This window comes from Ochlerotatus camptorhynchus, unplaced genomic scaffold, assembly GCF_037179485.1.
Source record: "Ochlerotatus camptorhynchus isolate MF236.1 unplaced genomic scaffold, CSIRO-AGI_Acam_v1.1 ptg000330l, whole genome shotgun sequence".
In the NCBI taxonomy this organism is placed as follows: Eukaryota; Metazoa; Arthropoda; class Insecta; order Diptera; family Culicidae; genus Ochlerotatus; species Ochlerotatus camptorhynchus.
In genome coordinates this window covers 854283-872353 of record NW_027040818.1, presented here as the reverse complement: position 1 = coordinate 872353, position 18071 = coordinate 854283, and the positions used below count along the sequence as shown (strand labels likewise).

Here is an 18071-nt window from a genome sequence, read left to right as displayed (position 1 = left end):
ATTATCGTTGGTCAATTAATATCGGCACCAATTACATTTCCAATGGACGAGATATATTTGTGAACAATAAGACTAAACACCGATTTCTGCTGCATGAAAACACACTCTCACAAACTAAGAACCCCATGTCTGTTGCATAATTAATCAGGAACTTGTGTTTTGAAAATCAATATATTTAAAATGGGGATTTCAGGTTACAAGTTGTTGTAGATTCGTTATGCTGCTCACCCCAGGATGAATTGTCATTTATTTCAAGCGGACATCAGTGATGGACAAGAAAACCAACCGGTACACACATGTACTGGTACGGTCCTCAAAATCGCAACACGTGTGAACGAATGGTGCACACCGTGTAAAGTTTTCATTTCGTTTACACGGTAAACGACACTGAAACCAAAACCGGACCTCGGTTTCGAAAACACAACCGAATCCATCAGCACCGTTTACACGTGTAAACAAGTTTGGGGTCGGGTGTATGGACTATCAACCACGGATTCCATTCAGGTTTTGCAAACCGAATCTGGTTTTTGTTGAACATTGTTAAACGGTTGGGCAAAGAAGCTGTAAATGGAGGTGCAGTGCTGCCGAATTTGTAAGTGAATTAAAACTTGGAACATCAAAATTCATCTTCATTTTTTACATACCAAACTCGTTTACCGGTAAGTGAAAACCAAAAATAAACCGGGGGGTTGGTTGGTTTACAAGCTTCGATGGAAACACAACCAGTATATAAATCAAACACGGTGTGTAGCAGTCAAGAACACGTGTCGTGCTTTGGTGAACCGCACCGATACGCAAACGGTTTTTTACCAACTCTGGCGGACATACGGTTCTTATTTGTGTTTCATGTTTAAACATTTCTCGATGAACATTTCAAATGGTTCTATCTGCTTTGATCGATTCTTTTCATCGACTTTCTCTCATCGACTTGTGCTTAGTACGTTGAACACAGCAGGGAATGTTATTGACTTCTTGCCGCAAGATTTCACCAATACAACGTTGCTAGTGTAGCCGTGTAAAATCGATTTGTTTATTATTTTCAACCACGAAATCAGCTGTCAAAGTGTTCGACTTCACAGCGGTTTGTTTTTTATTTTCAACCAGTAAAACGCATGTATTAGTGAAACTGCTCACTAATACTAATGGTGGTAAAGAACTCTATTGACGTTGAGTTAGTACGGAAGAGAAAGTCGATGAAGAGAATCGGTCAATGCAGATAGGACCTTTTGAAATGTTTATCTAGATTTATTTCTAGCTGATCATTTCAATTCATCCTTTCTGCGTTATTCGCTTCTCTTCATCGGCTTTCTGTTTCGATACTAATAGCGAATTCGTTTATTATCGGGGTTAACACCAGTTCCAACCCAGTGCGAAACCGAACTTTTTGTCAGTGTGAACCTCAACCTGAGCTAGGTTTTAAAAACAAACGAGCAAACTGACGTTTGTCAGAAAACAAGCAGACCCAATCTTGATACCCGATCCAGGTTGGAACTGAATAATAAACGAATTCGCTATAACTCAGCTGCACAATAATTCCCAGCTAAGTTTGACGTATGGGCCACTACATGCAACTGGGAAATGTAAGATTCTATAGCGGATTTGTATGAAAATGCAAAAATTGTACAGGTTTAAAATGCTCTCAATTAACAACCGTGGAAGTGTTGAACACAGAACAACAAGTTGAGAACCGGCATAAAGTCCCAGTGGGTTCGTAATAAAAGCCAAAAGAAGAAGTGGCAAAAATAGAACGCAATTTGTTTGCATAGCCGTGCTTATCAAAAGAGAAAGTTGATGAAGATAATCAATCAATGCAGAAAGAACCGATCTAGATTTGATGTCCAATATTAATCGAATAACCGTTAGCGCTAAAGTAAGCTGTCTTCCTATATATGACACATCCAAACGCCAAAAGCCCTTCATTCGATGCACCATGATATCATTGCTCTCAATTGTGAAGGTCGAAAGATGAACGTTCAACCAAAGGAGACATTGTCTTCGCCTTCGGGGGATCACCCAGGGTACCAGTAATTCTAGTTCGTGACTTCCTTATTTTCTGAGCATCAACTGTGTGCTTTTCTAACCCCCAATATTGTATTGCATAGTTCCAGCTCAGAGTGCAATGCGTTATTCACTAAATCCCGGTGCGAAGACCCTGCAGTGGAAAAACTACTTTCGTCGGGTCATTGGCGCTTCGAGTTGATGAGCTACAGATAAGAACGATGGCTTCTTGTTGTTTCCATTCAATCTCATGTTAGACTTTAAAATTAGTCATTGTCATCAAATATAATAGGAGTATTTTTTTTTCAGTAAATTGACTGTATGCATTTACCTGTCTCTTGCCGTGCTTGCTGATCACCTCCAAGTAGCTGTTTAAACATAATATCACAGGGCTTCTCCACAAAGAGGTAAGCGCAGGTCGCTAGCGCGTATGTCAGCATCGTCACCGAGCAGAATACGTTTATCTAAAAAATGAAGCAGAAATTCCAATCAACATTTGTCATAATAGCACATTCCACCACCGATCGATCCTACCACCACCAACAGCGATCCTCGCAGCCCCTCGTTGTAGCTGGCGTACACCGTCTTGAGCACGTTCATGTGAATCAGATAGAATCCGAAGCTAAGCCTTCCCAGCACCCGGTAGTAGGCATTCTCCAGCATTTTGGACGCTTTCAGCCGACCGAAAAAGGAATCCCTGTCGGCGAACATCAGCACCAGAAAGCCAACGTTTAGGAAGGATGCCACCACGAGCCGATGCAGCCCGGCATAGATGGCCATCCACACCGAGGGTTTTTCAAAATCGTAGTGATGGAACAACGGCGCCGGTACGCTGAAGAGCACAACCAACGGAAAGACGGTGTACTGGAGCGTTTTGTAGAGCTGTTGAAAGGAAATTAAAGTTGCGGAGTGTTATATGTTTAATACCTATATGGTGCGTCCAAAAATTACTACGCATCACTCGTCGTTCGAAATGGCACACCGAACAGAAGAATTCGTGTTTGTGGCAAACTACGACAACCTTGGTCACCTTGGAGGAAATTAGTAAATGAATAATGTGGAATCGTCGATGATGTACATGTCTCCCCAATATTAAGGGCCACCGTATGCAAGTTGGGCTAACTAAAGAGCGCATCGGGTGGAGTCACATTTTTATCACATTTCACTTACAAGAAATGCAGAATGTAAACAAACCGATAGCGATGAAACTATTTCCCTAACTTAACCCTAAATACAATTTACCTTAGATTTCGCTAGATACAGGTCATCATTTTGCATCTTATGGTAGATTATGCCAACCAGAATTCCCCCGAAGTAGCTGATACAGTGGGACTCCGTAGCCTGGTAGGTCTGGGTAAACCATTTGTCATACCACAGTTGGAATGCATTTCCCCTGGAAAACGTGACAACAATTTTGAACACTTCTTCATATGCCTTCAGTACTTATTTGAAAACTTACTTATTCGTCAGCAGCATCATCGCATCCATCGAGTGGTAATAGATATTCAGCATCGGCAGCACGGTACCCACCGCCAAAAGCACCAGGGCCATCGGCCGCTCGATGTTCTGAAACCTATCGAAAATTTTCGAAGTTTGTCATTCTGTTGCCAATCTATTTATTGGGAAATTACTTACTTCCACAGTACCATGAGCAAGGCAAACCCGACGACGAACAGCTGGAAATCCGCTGCCAGATACCACGTATGAATCAAGCACTAGAAATAAATCACCCATCATCGTAAAATTTACACTACATCTTATTCAGGTCCCTCTCTAACCTGTTCTTCCGGCCGGTAGTAATTGTTGATAAACAGAAAGTTAGTCCACCACTTGTCCCGGCAGATTCGTCGCACCGTTGGTAGTATCCGGTAGGCCGAGGGGCTGACCGGTAGCCGATCGTACACCGAAACCGTAAAGAGCATTAGCACGGCATACACCGGCAGTGACCGAAGATACCGATTGACCAATCCCATCCAAAAGGGTTTCCAACTGAAGCGCCTGGTTTGAGTGTATTTGGTAAACTGCAGCGACAGCAAAAGGCCACTGATGGCAAAGAAAAAGTCCACCTGGAAGGGCACCACAGCGAAAAACATCTGCACACCCGGGACCGAGAGAAACTGGAAAGAGAAAGAAGAACATCAAGTGACTTCAACGAACCGGTTGAAAGTTACAGGTGACGAACCTTTTCCATCACTTCCGGGCTTTGGGTTGTCGTCATGGCCAATCCTATCACAACGTGACTGATTGTGATCAGAGTCATTATCCACACCCGGATCGCATCCAGAAACCGTAGGTCTTGCAGTATTTGGTTGGTCTTTAGTTTGATCGTGAGCCGGTTGATATTTCTCCTCAGCGAGAACGCTGTCAACAGGGTGGAAACTAGAAGTCGGTGGTGGAATAAAATGTCTCCAATCGAAACTCAACCAATCGTACTTACGCTTGTTCCTGAACGGTTTTCGATAGCAATTCTGATCATCTTCTTTGGTCAGTTTATAATCGTAGATTGAAGATCCTAAGACGAGTGTAAGCAGCAAGGCGATGGTCGCATAGAAGAGGATGTCCCAAAAATCTGCAACAGCAAGAACGGTGTTTTGGATCAATCTGAAAATCAGTTTCACGAAGGACTAATCAAACCTGATGGCCGATCGGTAGTTGCATTAGTTATGCAATGCTCGATTTCTGAAAAAACGGTTATATTGTGCGTAGATTGGAACCGATAGTTCAGGCAGATGTTGACTAGAGAACCGTACTGCTGTCGGTAGTGGCTGATGTTCGGAAGCAACCAGTCGTTGATAATGTACTGAAAGCAAAAATATATGATTGTTAAGCGATCTTATCCACTAAGCCGAAAGTTTTCGTTAGTCGTTCTTCATTTACTCGCTGGACGGACCTACAAATAAGACAAATGCTCCAAACGCCCAGGATATTGGACCCAAAGTTTTTTTATCGAAACCTCAGAAAATGTGTGAGGCAATTTGGATCATTGGCAATGGGAAAAAGTAGAATTGGTATAATCTAAAATGTTTTTGAATATAACGGACTTGATACAAATACACCCTGGTCACTCTATTTCAGAATGTAAATACCTGTTTTTTCTTCTGGTTTTCCCGGTTTTTTTCGGTTTAATTGGAACATCTAAATATGGTAAAATATCCGAAGTAACATCACAAAGTTCATCGCATTTTAACCTTTGCGTGCCTAACGTCTAAACCTGCATAGATTTCAAAATTCAATTAGCTCTAAACACATCATTTCTCATTTTTTTCTGCAAAATAAGTTGCATTCTGTCGGAAATTTATTCAAGTTTTTTAATCCGTCAGATGATTTTTTGATCAATACATGGTTCCGCAATTATTTGGGTTTCCATCGGGGTCACTCTGGGACGGCATTGGGATTTACTGTTCTGAAATAATTATACACACGGTGAACATAATATTTTCTCACGCAAATGATGAAATCGTACCAATGGTGGCTGTACCGATGGTCCATGATGACATTGGGCATCTCTGAAAAGTACAGGTTCCCCCGAGGAAGTGGCCAATTCTCGACAAGAATCAAAATCTGTCGTGCTACATATCAAACTTCATGATTGTTCAAAACTTTGTTGGTAATGGTCTTATTGACAGTCAAAAATCATAGTAGCCCTCCCGGGCATGTTTCAGTGCCCTTGGAGGAGTCGCCAATTCTCAACAAGAACCAAAACCCGTTGTTCGACATATCATGATTCATGTTTTTTTTTAAACAACGCCGATAACGGCCTTATTGACAGTTCACTATAACACTCGCCTTCCCGGGCATCTTCTGATGCCCCCGGGGAAGTGACGCATTTTGACAAGAACCAAAACTTGTCGTGCAACATATCAAACTTGATGGTTTTTTTTTTAACTCGGCAGGTAATGGCCTTATTGAGAGATCAACGGTCACATTGGCCGTTCCGGATATGTTCCAGTCCCCTTGGGGAAGTGGCCAATTCTCAACTAGTATTTAAACCTGTCATGTGATACATCAAGCTTCATGATTTTGCAGAGCTCGGCCAGACCTTATTGAGTGTTTACGGTCTTATTGGGTCTCACGGGCATGTTCCAGTGTCCCCAGAAATGTTCCGATCCCCCGGAGAATGGAAAATTGTCAACAAGAACCGTATGAATGTCAATGATGCTTTCACGTTCAGAACATGCGTCACTATCCTTGATAAAAATTGCAACTGAACACGTTTGGCACACAGGACTAAAACGTCGTCAATCTGCAAACAAGTCAAATTTCATAACCTAACCTTAATCTCCTCATCTCTTTTTATCACCCGCTAATATTGACAGTTATGCCGGGTTTGTTTTGGCCTCTATTTGTTCCTATCTCTTTCATTCTCATGAAGAAAGGAGAAAAGGGGACGGCGAAACGAGAGGTTAGCTTTTGCGTGCCGTGCTTTATTGAAATCATGCTAATTTGACAGATCATCTTGTTTGTTTACGATTATGCTTGGTTTATGTCACCCTGCAAAATGTTAAATAGAGATATTATCAAACGATTTTTAATTGGCTCACTACTTGACTAGCCTATCCAGTATTTTACGATCGCTTATGGCCGCCACAATGTGGCTGGGTTTCTGGTAGGGAACATAAGATTTGAAGTTTGGCTTGTGTCGTTTGTGTCAAACGACACAAGCCAAACTTCAAATCTTATGTTCCCTACCAGAAACCCAGCCAGATTGAGGCGGCCATAAGCGATCGTAAAATACTGGATTGGTCCCAAGCAAATCGATTAACGTACCCCATTCCAGTCGAAATTCTAGTACTACACTATGTTTGTTTTGATTCGCTATGAAAGTTTGACAGATAAAATGAGGGGTTAGTGGATTTTCCTATGTTTCGAGGGGTGAATCGATTAGCTTGGGACCGAAGATAGTACCAGAGCTGAGCCAGAAAGTTGAGCACGTTTCTTCGGGACCTACTAGTCTTAGAATTACCTCTATGATATTATTCTACATCATGACCATGTCAATTGTCAATTTTTAAACAATTTCATAATTTGTAATTACTTTTTCGGACTAATAAGAGTGCTTGTGAGGACATTTAGTTTTTGTCATCTTACCGCTTTCTATGTTGCATGAATGCGATGTCAATTAGGTTTAGTGGTTGTCGAGAAATGTGGACTCTGAATAAGGCCGAGTTCTACAAAACCATGTAGCATGATATGTAGCACGACGGATTTTGGTTCTTGATGCGATCAATAATTTCATTACCAGGGGTCACATTGGTCACCTTAGAAATGCACTGGTGCTCCCGGGGAAGTGGTCAATTCTCGACAAGAATGCAAATGCACACATCAAACTTCATGATTTTGCCAAGCTCGAGCGGTAATGGCCATATTGATAGTACACGGTCACACTAGCCCACACTGGTTCCCCCGAAAATGTTTCGGTACCAAGAACCGAAACCCGTCGTGCGACATCCCTCCCCTTGGCTAGTTTTTTAACCTGGACGTTGGTGGGTGGGCCAATCTTATGCTTCATAGTGGAGCGTTGGAGACGGTTGGTTTAGGTCCGGCATCGTTGGCTCATGGCGTCATGAGCATGCGATGAGGATTACTGAGCTTCCCCTCTCTGATGAACCATTGCATAAGAGAACCAAAGTTCTAGCCTGAAGTGATAGTATAACACTTGTTACTCCTTTATTTGAAAGCCGTAGTATGCTTATGTATAGGCACTGACGTTGGGTGCGATACTGGCGGGTTTTGCCGCAAATCACTCTTATTTTATTTATTTTTACGCAGATAGATTTATTTGGGTTTGCAAGGGAATTATACTGTTGAAATATTTCAGAAAGTGCCCAACAGTGCTCCTTCTACTTGCGTGACAAGCTTTCGTTGTTGTTTTCATTGAGGTATTACTCAGGGAACAATGTTAAACACAATTTTTGTACATGGTATTGCAACTAATCTTATATGTGCTTCATTTTGATTTGGGATAAGTGTTTGAACTATGGCTCGGGATTTCCACTGTGGCGTGCTTCTATTGTGACATACCCACACGTATTTTTGTGATGCGACGTGTGAGCGTAGTTGAAGCATATACCCTATGTAATTTAAAAATCAGCTAGGAAACTAACTTCAAAGTGAAGCATTTTAGTCACTTGAAGGTATCACCTGGGACGAACTAATATATATTAAATATAGGTCAAAGTCAAAAACAACTTGAAACACGTTAAATTTTGGATTACATTCACAAGTGCAAGTACTTAATAAAGCATGGTAGGTAGATTAGAGATTTCAATTATTTATTAAATTACACTAGAGATATCATAATCATCAAACGAACTTAAATAAGAAAATTTAGACAGCCTAGTAGCATTGAGTGGATTAACAGAAGAGTTAGGATGCGGAGGGTCCGCTCAGGGAGGCAACTAGCCTTTAAAGCAACTGGCAACTAGCCTTTTCATGTATTGTCTGTTTATTTTGATTATTGCTTTAAAATATCAATTTGGTATATATGTGAAAGGATGAATCAGTGGGAGATGGATTTTCCGTTTCTTTACATTTAGCATCACTATGTGTCATTTCCTCAAAAGCCCCCAATAACCTGCCTCTTCAATCCCTTCCTTTTCCCATGGCGTTCAAGTGGTCCGCATAGACTATTCAGTCATTACCCGTCCTTTATCCTCGGCTTTGGATTGACTTGCGCTCCCATTGCCCCACCAAACGCTGCAAAATGAAAATGAAAGAACCGAAACCCGTCGTGCGACATATCAAACTCTCTCAATAAGGCCATTGCCGGTCGAGTTTTGTAGAATCATAAAGTTTGATATGTCGCTCAATGGGTTTTGGTTCATGTCGAGAATTGGCCACTTGTCCGGGTTTACCGGAACATTTCTGGAGGCACCAGAATATGCCCGGGAAGGCTTATATGAGTGTGGACTCTCAATAAGACCATTACCGGCCGAATTATGTAAATTCATGAAGTTTGATGTGTCGCACGACAAGTTATAATTCCTGTTGAGAATTGGCAACATCCCCGAAGGCACTGGTATATTTCTGCACCGGTTAAATTTTTGCATTAGTATAATTGTGCGGCAAGTACAATCATACTCTATGCCCAGGGAAGTCGAGAAATTTTCCAACCCGAAAAATTCCTAGCCCGGACCGGGAATCAAACCCAGCCACCTCCAGCATGGTCTTGCTTTGTAGCTGCCCCTTTACCGACTGAGCTAAGGGAGGCCCCTTAACATCGCGAGAATTACTAACCCTTTGTCTGTACCTTTGGGTCAATTTAACCCCAGACTACTTTGAAAGGCTGTAACTTTTGTATCTTCAAATGGATTTAACTAATTCTTTCGTGACTAGGTGCGTCCACCGGAGCTCTGTAATATAAAATGAAATCTGGTCCAAAAATCTTTAAAAAGTTATTGGAAAAATGGTATTGAAAAACTTCCGTTGTCTGTCCCTGGGGTCAATTTGACCCCAAATTTCTGAATTCTGAAATTTCAAATGTTTAAAATAAATAATTTAGAGGCATTTCAGTTAAAATTATTAAATATTGTTTGGAGGGGCGGATCTCTTGAGGGGAGGGGTCATTGTAAAAATATACCCATGAAGTGGAATATTTTTATGTTAGACATGTTTATATCTCGAAATTCAAACCATATAGGATGTTCCTTCCCTTCCTTCAGGAATACAAGGTTTTCAAAACTATGGATAGTTTATGACATAACATACTCACTAGATGGTGCTAAGACGAAAATGATCAAGTTTCGCCTTCTTAAATACAAATTATATGGGGGAAATGTCGGCTTGGGCAATAACTTAACCTATTATCGTCAGGGGGTAAACAAAACAAAGTCCTAACGCACTCAAATTTGGCCAATAGATTGTCTGAAACACAACGTATCCACATGCCAAAATTGATCTCTCGAGGATGGCCCCATGACGATAATAGATTAAGGTATTGCTGAAGCCGTCATTTACCCTAACGTTTTCTACAGATCCTGGTCATATAAATGGTTCCAAGACTGAGACTGTTAGTGGCACCGGTGGTGTAGTGGTAAGCGTGATTGCCTCTCACTCAAAAGGCCTGGGTTCAATCTCAGAACGCGACGCCGGGATTTTCTGAGGCATAAAATCTCTGATCCCGTCTTCCTTCGGAAGGGAAGTAAAGCCGTTGGTCCCCGGTCCACGAGTTGATGGGTCGATAAGTAGGGTCCAGGAGTGGGAGCTGCCTCCCTGACGTCGGTAGCATTGGTACTCAGTACGGAAAATAAGATCGACGGAAAACAAATCTACGAAAAAAAAGACTGAGGCTGAGGTAAAGAGTTTAGTTCAGATTTCACTCAAAAGACATCGCTAGAGTGACCTTCATTTTGAATTGTTTGCCCTAACCTAACATATGTACTATATAGAAGGTAAAGTTTTCAGATGAACAAGACCTATTTTAATGGGAAAGAGTTCAGCTCAAAACTAACTCACCAGGTGGCGCTAGTGTGACATTATTTTTTTATTGTTTGCCCTAACTTAACATTTTGACTAGGTTTTCGACTTCGGTTAAGATGATCAGATGGACAAGACCTATCCTAAGGTAAAGTGATTAGTTCAGAACTAACTCACCAGGCACTCGTGTGGCATTCATTTTTCTTTGTTTGCCCTAACTTAACATATCGTTGATAATTGTTGATTGAAACTTACGAATTCCCTAGACAGGATTCCAACAGAGGTATACAGTGAATTTTGAAGACCCTTAGATACAAACATGTCAATGGAAGCAAATCTGAAGACATTGACTCAGGCTCCGGGCAAAGAAATTCAAGATTCAGGATTGAGTAAATTGCATTTAACATTCTGAGACTTCAAACAGTTGTTAAGATTTCATGCTAACAAAATAATTAAGATTCTGGTCTAGGAAAACTCTTCAAATGGGAAAATCTGAGTCACACATCACGAGGTAGACCCCATTATAAGTCTGATCGGTAAATCTCCATATGACTTTAAAAAAATGAGACTCCGAAGAACTTCATTCCCTTATTTAACGTCGGCCTCTGTTCCGCAATCTAGTGCCCATCACTGACGGACATTGATTGCCATCCGGCAATCGAATGTGCAGGAAGACAGCTTCCACACCTGCGTATGATATCGCACCCATTCAACACACACATGGGCCGGGACCAACGGCTTTACTTCCCTATCGAAGGAAGACGTGACCCATTAAGGTGAGATCCTATGAGGGTGAGGTGCATGCTATTTCTCTATGGTTTACGCCATGAGGCAAGAAACTTCGATAGGCGCATCGTCAACTGGATTCAGACTATGCTTGCAAAAAGGGAAATCACTTCTGGGCTGGGTAGCTCATCTATAACAGTAAAGGAAACGAAAGGTTTTCCTCAAGGAGGAGTTCTCTCATCACTGCTGTGGTCTTTAGTTGTAGATGATCTTCTAAGAAGCCTGGAAGCAAAAGGTTTCGAAGTTGTGGGCTTTGCGTTTGACGTTATCATTTCTGAATGAATGCAAGAGGCTCTAAAGTTTACCCAGTTTTGGTGCATTAAAGAAGGCCAAAGTATTAATCCATCAAAAGTCGTAATCATCCCCTTTACTAGAAAGATGAAGATTAACCTAAAAGAATTCAATCTTGGAGGAGAGCACAACAGCAATCTTGGCCCGTTGCTGTTTGTGTTGTACATCAACGACGCACTTCTTCTACTTGGAGATGGCTGTAAGCTTGCGTATGCCGATGACCTAAAGCTGTACTTCGTGGTGCGGACTGCTGAGGATTGCATTCGTCTTCAATCGGTATTGGATCTGTTCGTTGATTGGTGTCGTCGGAATAAGCTTACCCTCAGCATTCCTAAATGTATGGTAATGTCGTATTACCGCATCAGGCAGCCGATTGTTTTTGACTATGCCATCAACGGTGTGGTTCTTCAAAGAACCGACCAGTTCAGCGATCTTGGTGTTCTACTGGACCATAAGTTGACGTTCAACCTCCACCGCTCTGCTCTGATCACAAAGGCGAATCGCCAGCTAGGTTTTGTGTCGAAAATATCGAAGGACTTCATTGACCCACACTGCCTGAAAGCTCTCTATTGCTCACTTGTGCGACCAATCCTGGAAAATGCCTCCTTGGTCTGGTTTCCTCATCAGTTGACTTAGAGCTTGAGGATCGAAAGTGTTCAGCGCAAGTTTATCAGGATAGCATTACGTAATCTACCATGGCGTGATCCGCAAAATCTCCCGCCGTATTCTGATCGCTGCAATCTGCTGAGCTTGGATACTCTGGAATGCCGACGGAAAAATCAGCAAGCAGTTTTTGTTGCCAAGCTATTGAATGGTGAGGTCGACTGCTCGAGGCTTCTCTCGCTGTTGGATATCCGAGTACCACCGAGAACATTACGAAGTGGTACCCTTCTCCAACCGCGGTACCATCGAACGGCGTTCGGTTACAACGAACCACTAACAACTATGATGCGTACGTTTACGGCTGTCGAAGAATTATTCGAATTTGGGGAATCTTCATCTCGCTTTTTGGCACGGATTAGAAACACTTGAATTGTTTTAGCTTTAAGGTTGTTTCATGTAGACAATAGTCCGATGAATAAAATTAAATAATAATAATAATAATAATAATAATAATCTTAGTAAACAGGTTAAATACCTAGGAGTTATTTTGGACGCCAAGTTGAATTGGAATGCTCAGCTTGATTCTGTGATTAACAAAGCAACCAGTGCCCTGTGAGAATGCTACAAAACTATTGGAAGAAAAGGGAGTGTGAAACAAAAAATGACAATGTCGATTTACCTACACGTCAATAATCCGTCCGAAAGTAGTGTGGTGGCTAAAATCAAAAGAGGTTACTGCACAGAGGAAACTAGCAAAACTTCAACGTCCAGCATGTATTGCAATAACGGGTGCGGTGCGTAGCACCCCATCAAAAGCATTAGAAGCAATTCTCAATATGCTGCCCTTGCATGAACATGTGCAACTAGAAGCGGAAAGAAGTGCTCTACGGTTCAAAATATCTAAAAAAAAGTCATGCCAGGGGATCTTGTTGGTCATCTAAGCATCTTATAAAGGGCGAAATTATTGCGACACATTCAACAGGGCATAACTTTTTTACCATTGGGTAAAAATCAACCAAATTTTGCACACTTTCTCATTGATGTGTATTGTGTACATGCTGTCGAAGAATTTTCGATTCAACGAAAATGGAGGTGAACCAACGCGAGTTGAGAGAACAAATTCTTTCCAAACACCTGGAATTTCCTGACCTGTCGCACCGGCAGTTGGGAAAAATGTTGAACATTCACCATTCAACCGTCTCCAGAGTGTTGAAGCGGTTCCAGGAGCGGTTGACGTTGGACCACGGCAAAGGAGCTGGAAGAAAACCGGGACCGGAGAACAAAAAGACGGAGGGAAAGGTGAAGCGGATGATTAAAGCAAATCCCAACGTCTCAAGCCGTGATTTGGCTAAAAAGATCGGCATGTCGCAGAGCTACGTCCAGAATGCAAAGAAGAGAGCTGGACTACATACATACAAGGTACAGAACTTCCCAAACCGCGATGAGCGGCAACAATCGACGGCTAAAACTCGGGCACGGAAGCTCTACGAGAAGATGCTGACAAAATATGGCTGCTGTGTGATGGACGACGAAACGTATATAAAAGCCGATTTTAAGCAAATTCCGGGGTTGGAGTTTTTCACCGGCAAGAGCAAGTTCGATGTGGACGACAAATTTAAGAAGAAGAAAATGTCGAAGTTCGCCTCCAAATATCTCATTTGGCAGGCCATCTGCTCTTGCGGACTGAGGAGTGAGCCTTTCGTGACAAAGGGCACAGTAAATGGCGAGATCTACAAATCTGAGTGCCTCGAGAAGCGCCTTTTGCCGTTCTTGCAGCAGCACGACGAAGCTCCGCTATTTTGGCCAGATTTGGCATCATGCCACTATTCTAAAAGTGTCCTGGAGTGGTATGAGGCCAATTCTGTCCATTTTGTTCCAAAGGACATGAATCCGCCAAACTGTCCGGAGCTGCGCCTGGTGGAGCAGTACTGGGCAATAATGAAGCGGGAACTTCGGAAGAGCAAAAAGACAGTCAAAGACGAGAAGGACATGTTAAGAAAATGGAAAAAAAAACTGAGAAACTGGTACCGGATGACACTGTAAAGACTTCGATGGAGGGCATCAAGCGAAAATACGTTCAATTTTACACTCAAGGCTCCATCGATTAACTTTTCTTTTGATTTTTGAAGTAAATATATGTATAAAACTACCCTAAAATTTTGGTTTGATTCTAAACATTATAAGAAAATTGGCATGACATTTTCGGTGTCGCAATAATTTCGTGTTCGCCCTTTAATACTTCCAAAGAGAACCAGTGATGAGTATGAGGACAACTATGAAATTCCCTTCAACGTATGTGAAACGGCACGATCGTATTGGGAATCTGGTGTTCCTAACGTTCGTCAAAGCTCAATCATATTTTTCACAGGTGACACAAAAATTGGAATACGAACAGGTGCAGGAATCTTTGGCTCCGGGACAAATGTTTTTATTTTTTCTGATAGTTAAACAGCGCTGAAAGCCCTGAGTGCTTACAAATGTACGTCAAAGATCGTCTACGAATGTATTCTCTCGCTTCGGCAACTGTGCCAACGGAACTCAGTAAACTTATATTGGGTACCAGGACACTTTGGCACACCAGAACCATACTGTGGAATATCATACTGTACGGTAAAAATGGAACTCAAATGCTGGGAAGAGCAAAGGGTGATGGCCAATTGGAAGACTGTCACAAACTGCAACCAGTTGAAAAGATTCATAATTCCTAATATAACAAACACCAAAAAGCTCTTAGAGCTCAATAAAAGAGCTCTTAGTATATACACTGGCCTAGTAACTGGACACTGTCCTAGTAGATATCACATAAAGAACATTGGTCGGGTTCAGAGTGATATCTGTCGTTTCTGTAATTTGGAACGTGAAACCTCGAAACATCTGCTCTGCCGTTGTGGTGCATTACACAATCGTAGATTTAAATTTCTTGGAAGTCTTAGTTTACAACCTAGAGAAATTTGGTCTGAAAATCCTGGAAAAGTAGTTGGTTTTATAAACCATATTATACCGGACTGGAAAAAGATGTGTCCAGGCAATTAGCCGTCCACTCGTTAAATAGTGGTCGGTTTGCATGATACAAACAGCAAACAGGGGTACCTCAAAAGTTCAAATATTGGACGCAGTAGTTTAACTCCCCTCCCCAACAAAAAAAGGGGTGAGAAAGAAGTCACGCCGGCCCACTCCGAAGAACTTGATGCTATGGACTTTTTATGATTCTCTATTTCCGACTAAGGAAAATTAAGAAAAATTAAGTCGTTACATAGTTAGAGAAAAAAGTATACTTAGTTATCAATGGTTTTGATGTGATTTTTTAAAAGCAGATTCTATACTCTCCACTTCTTCTTTTTCTTCTTCTTCTTATTATTCTTTCCCGCATTTCAAGCGTATTGCTTATCGCATATTAGCTTATTGCGAGCTCTCAACATAGTGTTCTGGATGCACTTCCACAGTTATTAATTGAGAGTTTTCGATGCCTGTACCATTTTTGCATTGGTATAATTGTGTGGCAAGTCCAATCATACTTCTATGCCCAGGGAAGTCGAGAAATTTTCCAACCTGAAAAATTGCTAGACCGGACCGGGAATCGAACCCAGTCACTTCCAACATGGTCTTGCTTTGTAGGAATGTCTCACCGGAATGTCTTTACCGACTGAGCTAAGGCAGGCCTCAAACATTGGTCGTAAAAAGTGACTTTAGTGACAACAATTTAAGAAATAGGGACTTTAGTGAATCTTTGGTGTAAAAAGTAACTTTTTAGTGACTAACTTGAAATTAGTGACGTAGCCATTAAAAAGTATCATGTAACCAAACCTGATTCACGTCTACTCGGGATGTGTTTGACACACAAAACCTGTAAATTTCTCTTTCTGAGAGTCACATTCAGTGATTTTATACGAATTGAATATTTGAAACTTTGCTGAAAATCATCCCACGGTGCGTATCTTACAGTAAACCAAATACAAAATATTGGCATTCCAAAATCTTTATGACTTGAAAGAAAATAATTTTCCCTACATCCCACATCAAGTACACATGAGCAAGAGTAAAACAGAGACGTTGACACCAGTGTCTGTTTTTAACATTTACCATCACAAGCAAGGAGTATCGCTTCAACCCAGTGTAGATGAATTACTCTTCGTTTTGAGTATCTTCGCTTTGAAGTACGAGCGAAGTGAACAAATAAGTTCATTATACATCAACGAATACGCGTTTGTTGATATTGATCACTGCTTGATTATCCAACCCAAAATTGTCAAAATCTGTCAAAATAATCAAATTCATTTTACGCAAAATTATTATTTTAATATTGACTACTTCAGAGCCTAAAACCTCGATATTATCAACAATCAATACGAAACTAACGACTTTAAATTGGCTCACTACTTGACCCAGACAACCAGAATGCACGTATATTCATAATTGTTTTCGTGATATACAAACATATATACAAACAAACAATTCGTATAGAATGCAAATAAAAGGCTTATACGTACAAAAGTGGAGGCCATATACGTGCATATTTAAATTCAATTTTAAACGAATTGATTTAACATCATAAACGATTTAATATGTAATAACAAATTCATTTTGAAAAGTCTTACGATGTAATCCGATTTAATTTGTGATACAGTACGACTAAAAATGAGTCATCGCATATAGGTCGGAAATTTGCATTCTATACGATTTAACTTAAACATAATGCGAGGTATGCCATTCTTATATGCGATTTTGACTTAAACTGTAGCAATTTACGATACTGTCTGTACATTGTTATACGACTTCTGGTTGTCTGGGTACTAGCCTATTGATCCCAAGAAAATCGATTAACGTACCCCATTCTAGTATAAATTCCACTACTACACTATGTTTGTTTTGATTCGCTATGAAAGTTTGACAGATAAAATGAGGGGCTCGTGGATTTTCCTATGTTTCGAGGGGTGCATCGATTAGCTTGGGACCGAAGATAGTACCAGAGCTGATATTGATATTGATATTGACAACAACACAGGTGATAATAAACATCCAGGCACGAATGAACAAAAACAAATGTTGACTTCAATACTCAGAGGTTGGCTTGATCAAGAGAATGTGTTTATGTCAAAATTCAAATTCATCCAGGTAGTTGGATGTTTTCATTTTCAGCTAAGTTGAGTGTAGAAGGAATGATTTTTATCAGCACTGGTTGACACGCATAGACTGTAGCAAGAAGAACCAAACGAACCGTCAAACGCTGAACCAAACGAGCAAAGCAAATATGCATTACTGTTCGCTCAATTCACCAGAAAGGAGTATTGTTCTCAGTGATGAAAAAAGTGTTTATTTTTTTTTTACACGAAATATTTGATATCTGTTATTTATTGCCAATTCAGAGAAAAATTAGCATTTGGCGTCATTTTTGACAACCGAAATTGACAACTGCCACTGACAGATGGGATGCTTTGGGAATTTTGAGCACTGAACCAAATCTTTCCTTGAAGACCTTGTTTTCATGGCAACGCATAAAACATTACAAAACAATAACAAGTAAGATGGAAGTTCGCAAGATAAAGTGTAGAAAACTGAAGCTATTTTAATTGAAAAGCTACTGAAAACTGAATCATGAACTGAGGAACGTACATGATCCTCCGACCAACATAAGGACCTCTATACTACTTCATTCCATGGTGGCACCCCTCTTGTAGTCTACATTTCTATTACGGAATTGTGGTTGTGTCTATACATTTTTGGAATATTTTACAGCGGATGTTTCTTCTCTTCTTTGTACAATTTCAATGCTTGCTAAGATTTCTGTGAATTGGCAATACACATTTAGAAATCATTACCGACTTCAATAAGTTAAAAATGTGTATGTGTGTATATATTTAGTTTTATGGTAATAAAAATGATTACGCTGCAAGCAAAACAGTAAAATAGGACTAAAGTAACACTGTCATAGAGCGACTGTCCCTTCTCGTCTTTGCTTTATTTTTTTACAAAATGTTGCC

The 18071-nt window shown here is 40.8% G+C and overlaps 1 protein-coding gene across 1 annotated transcript in view; it reads right to left on the bottom strand.

The window, feature by feature from the left end:
• Window positions 1-18071, bottom strand: part of LOC135708531 (uncharacterized) — a 79457-nt gene that overhangs the window by 7915 nt on the left and 53471 nt on the right. The window contains exons 17-25 of the mRNA XM_065230637.1: window positions 4633-4798; window positions 4436-4567; window positions 4181-4377; window positions 3777-4115; window positions 3634-3713; window positions 3458-3571; window positions 3241-3391; window positions 2533-2880; window positions 2330-2462 (exon numbers count right to left, since the gene is read on the bottom strand). Of these exons, the coding sequence (XP_065086709.1) occupies window positions 2330-2462; window positions 2533-2880; window positions 3241-3391; window positions 3458-3571; window positions 3634-3713; window positions 3777-4115; window positions 4181-4377; window positions 4436-4567; window positions 4633-4798 (1660 nt within the window). The remainder of the gene's footprint in view (window positions 1-2329; window positions 2463-2532; window positions 2881-3240; window positions 3392-3457; window positions 3572-3633; window positions 3714-3776; window positions 4116-4180; window positions 4378-4435; window positions 4568-4632; window positions 4799-18071) is intronic.